Source organism: Acanthochromis polyacanthus, chromosome 21 (genome assembly GCF_021347895.1).
Source record: "Acanthochromis polyacanthus isolate Apoly-LR-REF ecotype Palm Island chromosome 21, KAUST_Apoly_ChrSc, whole genome shotgun sequence".
NCBI classification, from domain to species: Eukaryota; Metazoa; Chordata; class Actinopteri; family Pomacentridae; genus Acanthochromis; species Acanthochromis polyacanthus.
In genome coordinates this window covers 29,310,221-29,325,839 of record NC_067133.1, presented here as the reverse complement: position 1 = coordinate 29,325,839, position 15,619 = coordinate 29,310,221, and the positions used below count along the sequence as shown (strand labels likewise).

The following is a 15,619-nucleotide window of genomic DNA, read 5'->3' as shown; positions in this document are numbered from 1 at the left end:
GAACGTGATTCGGTATCCGTACATAACGTACACATGCAGAACTCAAGCCTGTGCTCAGAGCAAGGTCCTGTTGTTTGTGGGTACATCTGTATTAAATGGACACATTCAATGGTGCCGTGATTTCTGATCATCAATAACTAATAAACAAATGCTGCATTTCTGACATACGGGGGAATGAGCAGCCTTGGCGGAGGACTGCGGTCTCTGAGGGCTTTTCTAGTTTTACTGTCTGTCCCAGTCGAGCTATGCAATTAAAATAGAGTCCAGTCAGAATAAAAAACAACCTCTAACTTCTATTTTCTGCATTTCTTTTACCTACGGGCTGTTCGTACTGCACCACTCATCCGTCTTACAGGATTACAATCGATTATGATGATAACTGAAGGAGTTGTTGTATATATGCATGATTTCTTCATCTTTTTAGATATATTTAAATATTTTGACTCTATTCTCTCCCACATTTTTAACCAGTGAAACTTTCTGAGCTGCATTTTCTGCTGTTGTTGTCACTGTTATAAATAATATTACCCAGCTCACACACTTGTTTCCTCTTTCCATCTTGCTGCGTTTATCCACAGCGCTATAGATCTGCTGGGATCACTTCTCCCCTCTCAGCATCCCAGCTGTAATGCAGCGCAGTCCTGGCATGTTTCAGCCTCAGAATCCCCTGTCTGGGCTTCGACGCACTCCGTGACGTCAGAAAGCTCTCTGTATGTGTGCTGGCCTCGCCGTCAGCCCCCGCATGGCTTAGGAGAAGGAGGAGGAGGGTTGGATGGAGGGAGGAAGAGCAGCACTGAGGTGGGAGGAGGGCTCGACTCTGTGATGTAATTTCAGGGAAGCAGTTATGAGGTTGTGATGCTGCATCCTGTAAAAAGCCGTGAACAGCACAGCCTCCTGCTGGCCGAGTTCAGATTTTTTTTTTATTATATTAGTTTTCCATTTGTTTTGCATCATAAAGTCACATGCAGAGAGCTGCAGAAGTCTGATGGGAGGACAGACAAACACTCACCTATCGGTTAATTAACCTGACCTCTTTGTTCATTTAAGCTGTGATGCCGCATAACTCTCGCAGAAAGGTGCCATATTTTACAACCTCACATTGTTATTCCTGTTTGAATATCGCTGTGGAATCTGTTAAAAAAATAAAATAAACATAGAGCACCATCTGGTGGTGACGTGGGTAATTTATTTTTGAGGGAGTGAGTGGTTTTATAAGCTTAATAATGTCAAACATTACTGAATAAATTAGTGGGATACATGCATGTAGTCAGAGTTTGGAGGCTGGAAAGAGAAGCGATGGATGGATGAAGGTCTGGGTGTTAAACGAGCGTCGGTGTTCACGAGGGAACGTTTAAATGAAGTAACCAGCAGGAGTGGGCCCCATGGGACTGAAAACTTTGCTTCAATTTGCTCTGTAATATTGAATATTTATAACAATTACAGTGAAAGTCACAAGAATGACTTTGTTTGAAAAATTTGCTTCAATTCCTGTAGACTGATCTGCTTTGTGAGGACCGTGTGGTTCTACTGACTAATCGATCCAAATGGTTCCAAATCCTGATTGGTGCAGTTCAGCAACGTCACCATTTCACAACTTATGGGTCATTCCAGAACTGGAGGATATTTTAAGCCCCAAACATCAAATTTCTAATAATCCATGCAGAAAATACTAAAGCATTCAGTAGTTGTATAAATGTTGTTCTCCTGAGATGAAATCTAAAAAATAGCTGACGTTTCTCTTTCCTGTCTTGTTTTCTGGCTCATGTTTGTAATTTTGTCTTTGTTGGTTTGTCTTATGTTGTTTTCTATTTAGTTTTTGTCATTTTCAGTCTTGTTTTTGTTGTTTACATCCTCGGTTTTCCTAAAGAATGTGGAGAGCAAAGCTATGTCCTCTCTTCTATTTTCCATCTTTTCATCCATTGTCAGCCTTGATTGAATGTCTCTCTCTACCTCATATTATCAGGATCAGACTCATTCTTTGGACTGTTTTCCATCAGTCAGTTTGTCCTCTTGGTCAGCAGTAACAGCTAGCTAAATATCTAGCTTCTACTGCTGAGAAAAAGATCACATTAGCATGGATTAGCAACCCTGTTACTGTGATTAGAGTAGGGTTAGCAAACAGCACAGAAAACATGGAATAAAAATGCTACCATTGATGTGGAAGCTGAGCCAATCAATACCTATTATTGATGAATATGGAGCAGAAAACTGGAGAAGAGAAGGTTTATTTTTCAAACATTTTGAGCCAAATATCCTCCAGTTCTGGAATGATCCTTATAGGGGAAAAAAGAACAGTAATAGTACAAACCTCTACTGTTAAAATAGGTAACTGTTGGAAACTTCATGTTCATGAAAGAAACAATCACACAGATAAATTCACCAGTAAAGAGACACACAACGACAGCAACTTCCCATGAAACTGAGTTTAATAGATCGTTAAAAATAAGGCTATGATACTGTTTTTTTTTTTTAGCAAACATCGACCAGGAGGAACCACCGTCATGGCGTCCAGAGGAGGTAAACGTGAGCGGCCTCTGGGCTTTTACACATGGACATACAGTATGCACACACACAACCACACACACACTGGCCAATGTGTTCACACTCCTACATGTACTCTACACACACATCCAGCCCACCCAAAACGGTGGCAATAAACCGAGACGAAGCTGACGGAACGTAGCGGTGTTCTCTTTTTAAAAAAACATGCATAGCTTTAGTACATGAATGTGTTTGTTTTTTTCTGTCCCCAAAAACCACCAAGTTTTTGTTTGCACACTTTGATCGTGACTACATGAATCTATTTATTTTGAACCATTATTAACAATCATGTAAACTCACCGGACTATTTTGTTCACAACAGCCTCCTATGATATTTTGCTCACGTAGAAAGTTACATTCTGAACCGAGATCGGCTCGATAGCAGAGGAAATAAATACTGGAATGGCAAAAAAACACAAAGTTAGTGTTTTGAGATGGACTCTTCAGATATAAAAACATCTGCTTAATGTTGGCATCCTGCTACCAGTCGATCATCAAAATACTCGTTATTTGATGAAAGCGTCTCACACATGAATACAAAACACGCACAACAGCAAAAATAATAAGACGACAACTGCTTTCCAGGCCTCCGAACGGATCTGTAACAATAAAACAAGGAATGACGAAGCAACCAGGAGGGATTCTCTTTAGTGGACGTTTGTTCAAGGTGCCACGGAAAAATGCTATTTTCAGTTCATTTCCCTTATTCAAGCTCATTCCCCTTTAAAATATACACCCTCATATGACTGGACGAGCACAACGGGTTCATGGCGCTGCTTCTTCTCTCATTGTTTGGTTCCTGGGACCGCCTACTTCAAGTCATTTGTACATTTTGTTCCCTCACATCTAACATTTTAAAGTGCCAATGAGACGAAGCAAACAGGAAGCACTGAGTTGAGGGTTTTAGCTTCCAGAAAACACACCGAGCATCGACGTCCTCGTACAGGCCGACCCACAGGACAGGAAGCTGCTTCTTCTGCTCACAGGAAATGTGCTGAGATATTATTCCTACAACCTGGGTGTCTTTTAGATTTTAAGCAACTTCTCAAACCGTGTTTTTCCTACAAACTCTGCTGACTAAAAGCACATTTAATTATGCAACAGAGTGAAGTGTTTTCCTAACAAAGGCCAGTGGAGAATCCGCCTTTTAATCGCAGGTGACAAGAAACCACATTAGAGTTTTTCCACTCAGCTCGAAGTGTCATAAAAATATTTAGTGAATGGATTACAAATGCAGCCCTAATGAGTCTTATAGAAAATAAACTTTAGTGCAACTCAAAACTGCCTGCTCCTTTTTGAATGTCTGCAAAAAAGCTCCTTCAGAAATTAAATTCCCTTTAATCTTTCGCATCCATACCCTTTTCTTTTAAACATCTGGGAGACAAACACTTCCCTGACCATTGGCTAACTTTAGCTTCACCAACATGCACCCAGCAGGAAGGGAACGCCTGGACGTTTTCTTTAAGTTAACATAAAACCTCACCTAAGAATAAAATGTACAAAACATGGACTAAAAATAACAGTTTTTGTTGTTTTGTTTTCTTTACAAAGTAGTCGACTACTCAGGCTTTAAGAACAATCAGGACTATGAATTTAAAAAGTGGGAGGAGGGCATGCGTTGTGGCTTCTGACACAACAGTCTGTGGCGCTCCTTTCAGTCGTGAGACGCTGTGACCTGCCAGACGATGAGGTGGCTCCGCTCGGCCTTGGTGGGCGCTGACTGCTGGCTGGCTGTCGGCTCGGATAAACCGTCCAACTCGCTGCCGTCATCGCCTGAGGAGGAAGACGACCAGTCAATCAAAGTGTAGACATTCAAGCCCATTTAAACCAGTTTAATCAGGCGGGTCAGCTCACCCAACGCCCCAATGTGACCGTTTCTTTTCTTCTTTAAAGTCGTGAATATTCAGTTGACTGTGTGTAAAATCTGGGCTCAAAGGTCACACTAGTTTTGGAGTTAAATATTCTTAAAGAAGGTGGGTCATGTGGATTTTTGCTAGCCTAGCCGCGCTAGACAACCCACGGCAACAAATTTAATTCTCTGCCAGGGTGGGTCTAGTTACCCTCCATAAGGCTCGAGGTTGGATTCTCCTAAAACTGGTCGGACCAATCACCATGAAGTGTAGAGTCAGAAGGCGGGCGTAACTAAGTGACGACAGAGACGCGATGATTCTGACAGAAACAACCGGAAACAACTAGCCTAGCCGCGCTAGACAACCCACGGCAACAAATTTAATTCTCTGCCAGGGTCGACAGCAAAAACGACAACAGTCGTTGAGCTCCATTAGCACCGACTCTGAATAATCTTTCTGTTAACATGTCTGTAATATACTTGAGCTTCACCCATTGACTGTATAAATAAGGCTTCACCGAACTCCCGCATCCTCTGATTTCCGGCGCTCTAGGAGCCTATTCGTTGCGTTGATTGGTTGTATACCTACCCAATTGCTGCAGAGTGATTTGATTGACAACCTTTTAGCCCGCCTCCCTCCCTGTCGAGTGTGTCTAGACCCTTGTGCCTTCAGAAACATGGGTCTAGCATGGCTAGGCTAGATTTTTGCATCTTTGTTCTGGGAATGGATTACGCCCACATCCTGATCTTGTGTGGCCCTGAGACACACAAACTCCCTCAATTCACCAGATTTTAAGTAAGGTTCACACCTGACCATCTCCAGTTTGATGCTGCCCTTTTTCTCATAGCTCCTACTCAGATATTCCAGCAGCCATAAAACCTTTGTTTTTTACCCTAAGAGGTTGTGATTGGCATCGATAGGAGCTTTAAAAATGTAGAGTATGGTGCCAGTTAGAGGAAAAAAAAGAGGAAAAAAATCACTAAATTTACGTTCTTAGCATTTATGGCCATTATCTGAACATGCACCGAGCAGGTCTGATGGTGAAACAATAGTCTCAGTAGTCTCCCAACTGGAGGAGTGATGATAACGTCACTGGGCTAAAAGTGAAAGCAGGATTTTCCAACTCGTCAAATAATTTCACCATTTGAACTGAACTGAGGTGGAATGACCCACTTTTAACAGTCTGACTATCAGTGGAGGAATCAGCTGTTTTTCTGCAGATCAAAAGTCACACACAACCTTTGACATTTTACTGAGAAGCTACCACAGTTCACATTTTCTGCTGAACACAAACAGACGCTCACAGTGACTCAACTCAAGCCGGGCATCCCTTATACATCCTCATTATTTCTATTTTTGCACTGTACCTGGACTTCTAACGCTCCTTTTTATTGTTAATACCAGCAATTTTGCACCTTTATTGTAAATACTAGTAATGTTTGCACCTTATTTGGTCGACCGGCATGTTTTACACTTTAATTGCACATTCTCTTTTGTACATTTGTTTCATTATTGTGTGAGCTACTGAACATGTTGAATTACCTCAAGAGGGTCAATAAAGTGCTTGTCTAGTTCTGTGCATGCAGTGTGCTGAACGTACCCATTCTGAAGTCGATGTAGCCTTCCCCTCCGCTCATCACCAGGTACGTTTTGGGCTCAGAGGTCGTCGTGTCGGAGGATTCAGACGGAGGATCGTCTGAGCCGGAATCTGCACTGCCTGGAGGTGGCATCGCCTGACCTGCAAAAAAATGGTAAAGAAACATTTTTATATTCACAAAAACTGATTAAGAAAGAAATCTGAGGAATTGTTTTAGGAAAAAAATCCATTTTTGCTCAGCAAACATTAAAAACTATTTTTTAAAATACCAGCATTCAAAATATGACTGTTTCTAGGGCTGACCCCAATAGTGGTTTCTGGCCTCTGAATATTCGGGCCCTATTAAAGACGAATATCCGAATATTCGTTCCGCCCCATAACGTCCGACGGCTTGTGGCGGAGACGGCCCTAATATTCGTATCCGTTCATCTGGTCTCCCGGGTCCAAATTTTGCCTTCGTTTTGTCTTCAGTTAAACTGAAGAATTCCCAAACAGCGGAGGTCTTCAGCATCTTGTCTTGTGTTTATGCAACGAAGTGAAGCGTGACGTCAGAGTCGGCAGCCACCCGGCCATTCGGGTGGTGGTTACAAACACGAATGGAGGAGCCGAGATGAGCCGAAGTGGGCTGAAGGCGAAGGGAGGAGACGAGCTCCAAATATTCCTATTTTCGTCTGGGGGGGAGGAAGGTGTGATCACATAGACATATGTGTATATGTTTATGTGAACACACGACGAGATGAGCTGATATGAGCAGATGTGGGCTGAAGGCAGAGGGAAGACAGTAACGCAGAATATTCGTTCCGACCGGGGGGGGGGAGGGATATTCGGATACCGAAATTAATATCCGGATACCGCCGTAGCAAACGAATATTCGGATATTCGGGTCCAGCCCTACTATTTTCTAAATCTTTTCTGTTCGTTAATGCCACAACCATCAGACTAAACTTCCTCTCCCACAGTCCAAAGGAACTTATTCAAATGTCTTATAAAGTTTAACCTAAAGACAGTAATAGAGAAGAGCAGCAATGCCTCACATCTGAGAAGCTTCAACTTAGGATTTTTGCTTTAAACGTGTAATGACTGAAAACAATCATCAGTTTTTCAGTGCAGTAACTTAATGGTTGGAGCTCTACATAAATGGTGGCCATGCCTGTTTGTCTTAACAGCTGCACACTACTGATCAGTTTTAACAGGTTAACAGTATCTGCATCTTTACCTGGAACCGTCACGAAGAACTTGACAGCATCTCGGTGTCCATGGAAACACAGCTGGGCGTGAGCCATGGAGCAGTACGGCACGGAGCCGCCTGGCATGGCACAGTCTGAGGCGTCATCAGCGTAGACCCGCACAGCGCCGCCGGGCCGGTTTGGCACGATGCCTGTTGACTTGGTAGCTGAACAACAACAAAGAAAGGAATTCATGAAGACAGCTGCAAACAAGACGACATGGTTATCAATATCCCCCGCCACATGAGATGTCTATGAGTCTATATCCCAAATAGTGATCAAGGGCCATAACTCTGTGAAATATTATCACACAGGTCTCATTTTCGAACTTGATCAAGGTGTCCATGGTGTGAAGCTACACACTAAATTTCGTAATCCTAGCTGTAATAGTTTCCAAGAAAAGCTGTCCCCTTCATCTCAGACGGACGGACGGACGGATGGACCAAACCTATATCCCCCTTTTCCACTTTGTGGAGACGGGGGATAAAAAAGTCTCAATTTAGGTTCTTATTTTAGACTTTGCCACGGCGTGTCTAATAGTTTTCAAAGCGTAAACAAAGTGAGACGTCCATGATACAGCGTGCAATAACAGAGCTCTAATCTGACCAACAAGTGAAGCCTGTCAAGGGGAAAGCTGGAGTTTAAAGGCAAAGAAAAACTGCACAGAAATAAAGAGAAAAGGATAAGGAAGAAGCTAGAGACGAGGGACAAAAAAGTTTTAATATTTAAACAAAGCGACGCTCCTCAGATTCCACTGAAAGCTGAGCTCTGAAGAATAAAACTGTCAAACAATGACGCTTGGTGACCGAGAGACCTGTATCCATGGCAACCCGACCATCTTTTATTCAACAGGTGGCGTCTGGGATGCAGCAACGCTCGCACTGTCTGATCGTGCTTTAGGAGGAATGTAGGACGCAGATATACAGCGAGAGAAGAGATCCAGAGGAGGCAAGGAAGAGAGGCCGAAAGGGAGGTGAGGCTGAGTGCAGTCTGATGATCCCTGAAGCACCGCAGAGTGGAAGTGTTGGAGAAATGAAAGAGTGAGTAGACAGCAGCAGGCAGGGTGGAAGTACGGCATGCAGTTCTACTCTGGTTCAAGCCTTGGCCAAACACAAACATCTTTACTTAAAGCTAGAGTCAGAAAATTGAGTCTTAGTTTGCAACATGTAAAAAAAACGTTATTTTGAAGACATTTAAACTTTTAGATATAATAATGAATCTAATGTCAAAATGCACATGAACACAGTCACTCTCTGTGACACACACACACATTTTTTTTAATTGAATGTTGAATGTTCCTTTGTGTTACTTCCAGGCTGTTACCACTGCTGGTTCTGCATGTGGTCCAGATCTGGAATAAAGATGGGGCTGTAAATACTCAGACTAATTCCTGGGGAGGTTTTCTGTGGATCAGATGTGAAAGAATCCAGGTTGCTGATGTGAGGGATTACCTCCTTCAATAGTTTTCATTTTTCAGTCAGTGTTTGGTCAATATTTGTGCAAAAGTTTGGTCTCTGAAATATAAAACGCTCTTTAAAGACGGCCTGAATTTTTTTGTACAAAGGTACTTTCATAATGTTGAATCCAAACTTTTTTATGTTGGTTTTGTTTATTTAAAAAGGGGTACATAGTTGTTCAGTGGTTAGTACTGTCGCCCCACATCTAGAAGATCCCCGGCATTCCCAGCATCTTTCTGCATGGAGTCTCCATGTTCTCCTGATGGGTTCTCCAGGTTCTCCAGCTTCCTCCCACAGTCCAGAAACATGCTGAGGTTAACTGGTGACTCTAAACTGCTTGTAGGTGTGAATGTGTGTGATTGTTTGTCCCTGTGACAGACTGATACCTGTCCAGGTGTTCCCCACATTCACTCTAAGTCAGCTGGCACAGACTCCACCCCCCTAATGAGGATTAAGTGTGTATAGATAATGTATGGATATTTATAGGTTTATCCCAGATAGTGACTGTTTTTATTTTATGTGCACTTGGATAATATTAGATCCATGATTTACATGTTCAAATTCAAATATCAAAGATAGCTGTTGGGGACGCAAATTTTAAGCAATTTTCTTAATTAATGAACCTCATCACTCAATAAATGATTAACCAGCAACATAAAATGAATTCTGTGGACACCAGTGCAGATTCTGATGCAGCTATTTGAGCACAGTCAGCATAACGTTAGCCGCTTCAGCATCACGTGATAAAAGCTGCTCTAAATGCACGGTCAGTTAACCACAATGAGGCTGTCATAGCTCATGTCAGCTAGCCTACAGAATGAAAGTTCTGCTGAGCATTAAATGTCACAGGAGACTTTGTCGTGGTGGTATTTTACCCACTGAAGTCCCACAATGCTCTCTGCTTGCCAGCTGTCTGAGTGACGCCTCCTCTGGTCTCTCCAGTGTTAAAGAGCATAGTGGCCCAACCAGGTATTACAGCTAATCTACTATCATTTTCTGACATGAAGTCCTTCCTCTTCTGCCTAATCGGTTATTATATTTTTTAATTGATTAATCATTACTGTTGCTGAATGGATATTTGACTGATCCTCACCCCCAGAGAACCCAGAGTGGACCCTGCAGAGTGTGATACCTTCAGACAGCGGGATGGAGATGATGACGCCGTTTCCTGTCCCGACCCACAGCCGGCTGCAGGACACCACCAGAGCCGTGATTCTCACAAAAGAGAAGCCCAGTTTACCCGTACCTGCAGCGCGCATAAAACACATGATTGTTATCAGTTTCAGCGTAAAGAAAGGAGGTCAGTTTGTTCTAAAACTGCACAGATGTGGAACAAGGACTGTTGCTGGTAAAAGAATAAGCATAAATCTGGTAGTCTGGACGTCAGAAGTTCGAAGGGTTTCTCAGAGAAGCTATACCTAGCATCTTGCTAACGTAGGGCTCGATGTCCACGTCCTGGAGGTGCTGGTAAGTGTGGGCGTGAAACAAGCGCAGAGTTGAATCCAGTCGGATGGACACCCAGATGCCGTCTCCCACCCAGGCCAGCTGCCGGACCTGACTCTCCTTCCGAGGATGAGCGTCAAACGACTTCTGCTCGGCGAGGACGGATTGAGATCGTACGACGTCAAAGAAATATTTTAAGAACGCTAAAAGACAGTTACTTATGACTATTGACTGCCCTGACAGCGTTACCTCTATCCTCATGGCTTTGGGCTGGATCACGTAGATCTTGTTCCTGTAGCCGCACCAGACCTTGTCGTGGACCACAGTCATGCAGCGGATGGAGTGGTGAGGCCGGCCCAGATCCAGCAGGTGGTAGTTGGTCAGATCCCACTGACTGTCTGCTCAGGAGAAACAAAGAGGTCTGAAGGCTTTGTGGCATGAAAAAGAAATCACATTCTGGCTTTCACTTACAATGATAGAGATTCATACCAAAAACTGAATGAAACGCAAAAACTAGAGTAATAAAATGTCCTATTTACGGATACAGAATGCTTCATGACAGACTCACCGATGCCTCTGTGGAAAATGGCTAATGAGCCATCAGCCAAAGCGACCAGAACTCTCCCTTTGACGTGCCTGGAACAAGTAATACACACTTCTCATTTGTTTATGTTGACATTAACGCATCTTTAAAGTGTGTGAATCACTGAACAAACGCCGGACTCACACTATGCTGAGGATGGAGTCTTTGAGCTTGATGGCGTGGAGACACTTCCTCCATCGAGCCACGGATGAGTGGACGTACAGGCTTAGAGAAGAAGGAAAGCTGATCAGGATAAAATATTAGCTTACTGCAGATGTAATAGCGTCCTCTAGTGGCCGCCGTCCTGCTCACCATCCGTTCTGAGCTCCCAGCCACATGGTAGGCAGAGCGCTGCTCATCCTCAGGGCTTCACCTTCTGATGGGTCCGAGTCTTCTGGCAGTGAGGCCTCACCGTCCTGTCCAGAGCCCCTGAATTACAGAAGAAATACGATTTACCAGGCTACAAAATGCATCCTTCAGAAAAACATTAACACTAGTGACGCTAATTATAAATCCTGATGTTAACCAGAAAATTAAATACAACTGATTCTAAACAGATTTTTTAAAAACTGTTTCTGGGTGTCTGGTCCACACAGGGAAAAACATGACTTAAAATGTTTCCTCAAGACCACTTTGTATGGCAAAGTATATTTTTTTAAATAGAAAATCTCAAATCTACATATCTTAGGATCTACTAAAACACATTCAAACATTTTGATTAAATGTGTAAAGTTTCACTTCCATGTACGACGCTGTCAGTGTGAAACATTCATTGGAAACCTCATTTTCAGGTGCATTATTTCATTGTTGTGTTTTATTATTTATTATTACTTTCCATTCTAGCTGCATCTTAGTTTACTTATTTTGTTTCAGTAATTTATCGTTCTTGCTTTTCTACATTTTTAGGTACTACGTTACACCCATAGACTGTATATAAAGATGGACGTAGCATCTGGCTCCAAAAATGAAACCCACCTGGAAGTGTCAAAAACTTGCAATATCACGCCGTCCGCTAGGGTTGGCTCCAAAAAGCTTTTGCTCCATAAACCCCAATTCATTTTTGGAAAAAATAAAATTTGATAGACTGATGTTCTACAGCTCAGGATTTTTTTCCCGTTAGTTTTCATGGTCAAAATGAGAGATCAGGTGGCCGATCTTAAAATAAATCAATACTGAATTTTAAATAAATCGTTAAAGTTGGCGGAGCCAGGGGGCGTGGCTATACTTGATAGACAGCAACAGAAGCCTCTGCGGTAAAATGTGGGCGGGATAAGAGAGTCCTCAGCCAATCCTGCCCCTAGTTGCTCTCCGGTCCAGTCTGTTTGATGACGCTTTTTACGTCCCTGGCTCCAAAAAATCCAAAACGGCGACCAGGAAGTAGCAAAATCCGGGCTTCATTTTCTCGGCGTTGAAACCAACGGGTGACGTCACGGTTAGTTTACGCCTGGTTACACCACTGTTTACAGGACATTTCATTTCTTTATCTGACCGTATATTTTCTGCTAAAGTTTATTTGCCATTTTTCATCCTAGTATATTGTGCATTTTGTACTTTAGTGTATTTTTTTCTACCTCATTTTAATGGATATTTCTGCTCATTTATGTTGATGTTTTTGGATTTGTGCTCGCTTTAGTCTTTCAGCTTCCTACTGTAGCAACAGAACTTCCCCATCAATAAAGTATTTCTATTCTAGATTCTACATTTGGCACACAAATGTCCTTATCTTATCATCTTCACCTCTGTGTTTCAGCCGGAGAAGAGTCGGTGGGTCCGACCCCCAGCGGGTCGGTGAAAACGTGCTCCGTATAGATTCCTGGCTGGTTCTGATCCGCTTCCTGGTCCTCCTCTCCTTCTTCGCCCACACCAGCGTTGGCCTCTGTCGCTTCCGTCGCCTCCTCCGCTGTAGGAACCACGTCTTCTGTTGGACTGGTCTCTCTGGACAGCTCCACTGTGGGAATCACAGCGTTAAAGGGTTTACAAAGGGAAGGTCTGGACTCGTCTCTGAATAAAAAATATCGGCTGGTGTCCCTGGTTGTTGGTTTAGAGCGTGAGTAATGTAGGAATCTGGAGGATTTGTTAAACAGATGCAGGAGAAGAGCTGAAGGCAGATTCCTGCAGCAGATTCAGAGCTGCAGAGGTTCTAATCACTGTAGGTGGGATTTTAACGAGGTGGAGTTATTTCATTTAGCAAACAGTAAAATGAACTATCCTAACTGAAGTAACCCCGAAATGAATGTACAACTGAAACAGAGAAAATATGACACAAATACGGTTTTTACTATTATTTTCAGTATCTATTTTTATCATCTAATTGATGTTTCTAAGACTTTATGTAATCATTCATTTCATTCTCTTTTACCCTTTAAATATTTACTTACTATTGCTCCCACTACTGCTATTTTGAACCTTCTGTTTATGGTTTTATCCTCTATTTTCGTTTGTTTCACTTGCTCTTCTTCCTTACTTGGCATTTTATTATTTTATCAGGTGATTCATTTTGAGTGAGTATCCACAGATGTATTTTTCATTTTATTAATAATATTATAATTAGTTCCATGATTGAAATAGATGTTTTAAAAACATGTTTCTGCTGCCATGGCTGAGAAGTGAACTAAAGATATTCTGTGCAAATATATAAATATGAAGAAAAGAAATGAAAGCCCAAGAAGATCTTACTGAAATGAGACATTAATAATTGATTCATGAGCTCAGTAATAGAGCGATGGGTTGTCCTGAGCTGCAAAGCTAAAATAAGAACGTTAAATCTACGACTGTTAACAATCCATACCAGAATAATACAAACTTGGTGGGTTTAAATGCTCTTTTTATCTGCGCTGATTAGCCTGTCATTACGGTAAAACAGGATCTTGTTTGTCTTAAACCAAAGTTCATACGTTTGATCTATTTTTAGCATAATTATTATAGATGAAAATGCTTTTTTATCGCTTCAGTTCTTGCCACTTTAATGTAATTATCATATTTTCAGTCCATGTAAGCATGTAAATATTATCTTTTCAGTACAGTGGTTGGTCAGTTTAACGACATTTTCTACATTTTCTAACTTAAAAATAACCCATAAAACAAAAGTTGCTGGTAGTTTAATGACAGTGAGCTGGATTTCACCCCAGACAGAAACCCACTAATCCTGCCCCCTGAACTTGCTGCTAGCAGAGGGTTTTCCGGGTTTTTGAGGAGAATTACCGGAGCTTGAGATGGCGCTGTGCTCGGTCGGCTGGTCGCTGACGCCTGAACCTGCCGTCTGGGGGACGGCGGTGGCGCCCTCTGCTGCCATGGCGCCGTCGCTGCCCGTGGAGCCCACACTGGCCACACTTCCTGCCAGCGACACCCCGTCACCTTGACTGGCCTCCAGATCCTTTGGTACCTCCTCACCAGCCGGATAATCAGAATCCAGCACACCTGAAAAACATCAACGTAAAGTTAAAATACCAAAGAGGGAAGATAAAGCTGAATGCACAGCATGACGGCTCCCCCTACCCGGCACGCTGGCGATGCAGACCACGTGGGTGTTGCAGGCGTAGAAGCTGTCCAGCAGGTCTGAAGGCTGGCTGGCGTCGAGCACCATGACTTTGGTGGAGGAGTGGGTGCTGGTGCAAACCCAAACCCTGCTGGACACCTCGTCCTGGACCATCAGCTCCTTCTCCTTCTCCTGATCCTTACAGCAACAACACAAAAGTCTTGAAACAATTCCAAGCAGGATTTTAACTTCAGGATGAACTTCCCTGAATGACCCACCTTGCTCTCCTGCTCCAGCTGGTCCAGGCTACTCTGAGAACCCTTGGTCTGCTTACTGAGCTCTGATGGAGCCGTCCGACCCCCCGACAGGTTCACCCCTGCAGCACACCACAGCTGGAGAACAGAGCGCGTTATAAATATCTGATGCTCTGCAGAATTTCAAGACATGTACAAAAATGGTGCACAGTGTGCCGCCTGCATCCGAGCGGCATCGAGTTGTTTATTTATGAACCTTCATAGAAGCGTCTTTCTGATCCAGAGGTCTCAAGTAAACCGGTACTGGAAGGTTCATCTTGTTTTCCACCTGTCCACCGTTTGCTACCTGCAGGAAAAAAAAAAAACAGTCATGAATGAAAATGTGCTTGAAGAGACTTTGAAAATCAGCATTTTCTCACATGGATCTTAACATACAGACACCGAAGAAACAGACAGAAAGCTACACTTATGAGTGAATGAAACAAGGCTGCATGACTATGGCCAAAATAACAATCACAATGATTTTGATCAGTACTGTTATTGTGAATATTTATTAATTTCAGGGACAATCAGGTTCCTGCTTTCACTGCATTTCTACTAAAGTATGAATCTCTGCCTCGTAAAGACACTAAAAATGCATTTCTTCTTCATTTTCAGAGTGTCTCCTCAATGCAAAATCTAAATGAAAACGCACCCAAAACGCTAACACACTACAATTTACGGATGTGTCCTAAACGCCTCACGTGCAGATCAACGTAGATGCTGCTCTTCCTACTCAGTTTCTGCAGTGGATGCAAAAAAACACTTCAAAAAGAGTGAAATAAGATATAATACTGTCATATTTTATACCTGCTAAAACCAAATAATACTGTCATATTTACACCTGCTAAAACTAAGTGATCTCCATGGGCTGTTTTCTATCAGTGGAGCATGATTTTAAATAAAAATATCACAGCTGATCATGTTTATTTAACTGTGATTGTGCAGATCTGATCTAGTAGATTCATAAAGTATATTTTTTGCATGCTTTATTATGTTTCATGTTTAATTTTAATTGGATAAAAACATCATTTTTGCTTTTCAAGAGGCTGAGCTCCATCTGGTGGACAGTTTGTATGAACTGCATCTCCCAAAGAATGTGGAAAAGTTAACCAACCAGCTGTAAAACTGACAGTGATAATGATTGTCTGATA

At 42.5% G+C, this 15,619-nt stretch overlaps 1 protein-coding gene across 7 annotated transcripts in view; it reads right to left on the bottom strand.

Moving 5' to 3' along the window:
• Positions 1-2,408: 2,408 nt before the first annotated feature.
• Positions 2,409-15,619, bottom strand: part of spag9a (sperm associated antigen 9a) — a 43,335-nt gene continuing 30,124 nt past the window's right edge. For 4 of the 7 annotated variants that reach the window (XM_051940866.1, XM_051940864.1, XM_051940868.1 and 1 more), the window contains 14 exons: positions 14,683-14,772; positions 14,451-14,564; positions 14,193-14,370; positions 13,899-14,114; positions 12,435-12,645; positions 11,010-11,126; positions 10,842-10,922; positions 10,683-10,750; positions 10,364-10,512; positions 10,090-10,261; positions 9,804-9,917; positions 7,205-7,381; positions 5,992-6,129; positions 2,409-4,314 (listed from right to left, as the gene is read on the bottom strand). In XM_051940866.1, the coding sequence (XP_051796826.1) occupies positions 4,196-4,314; positions 5,992-6,129; positions 7,205-7,381; positions 9,804-9,917; positions 10,090-10,261; positions 10,364-10,512; positions 10,683-10,750; positions 10,842-10,922; positions 11,010-11,126; positions 12,435-12,645; positions 13,899-14,114; positions 14,193-14,370; positions 14,451-14,564; positions 14,683-14,772 (1,944 nt within the window). In that variant the 3' untranslated portion in view covers positions 2,409-4,195. The remainder of the gene's footprint in view (positions 4,315-5,991; positions 6,130-7,204; positions 7,382-9,803; positions 9,918-10,089; positions 10,262-10,363; positions 10,513-10,682; positions 10,751-10,841; positions 10,923-11,009; positions 11,127-12,434; positions 12,646-13,898; positions 14,115-14,192; positions 14,371-14,450; positions 14,565-14,682; positions 14,773-15,619) is intronic. The other 3 variants (XM_051940867.1, XM_051940869.1, XM_051940870.1) reach the window with 1 other exon arrangement.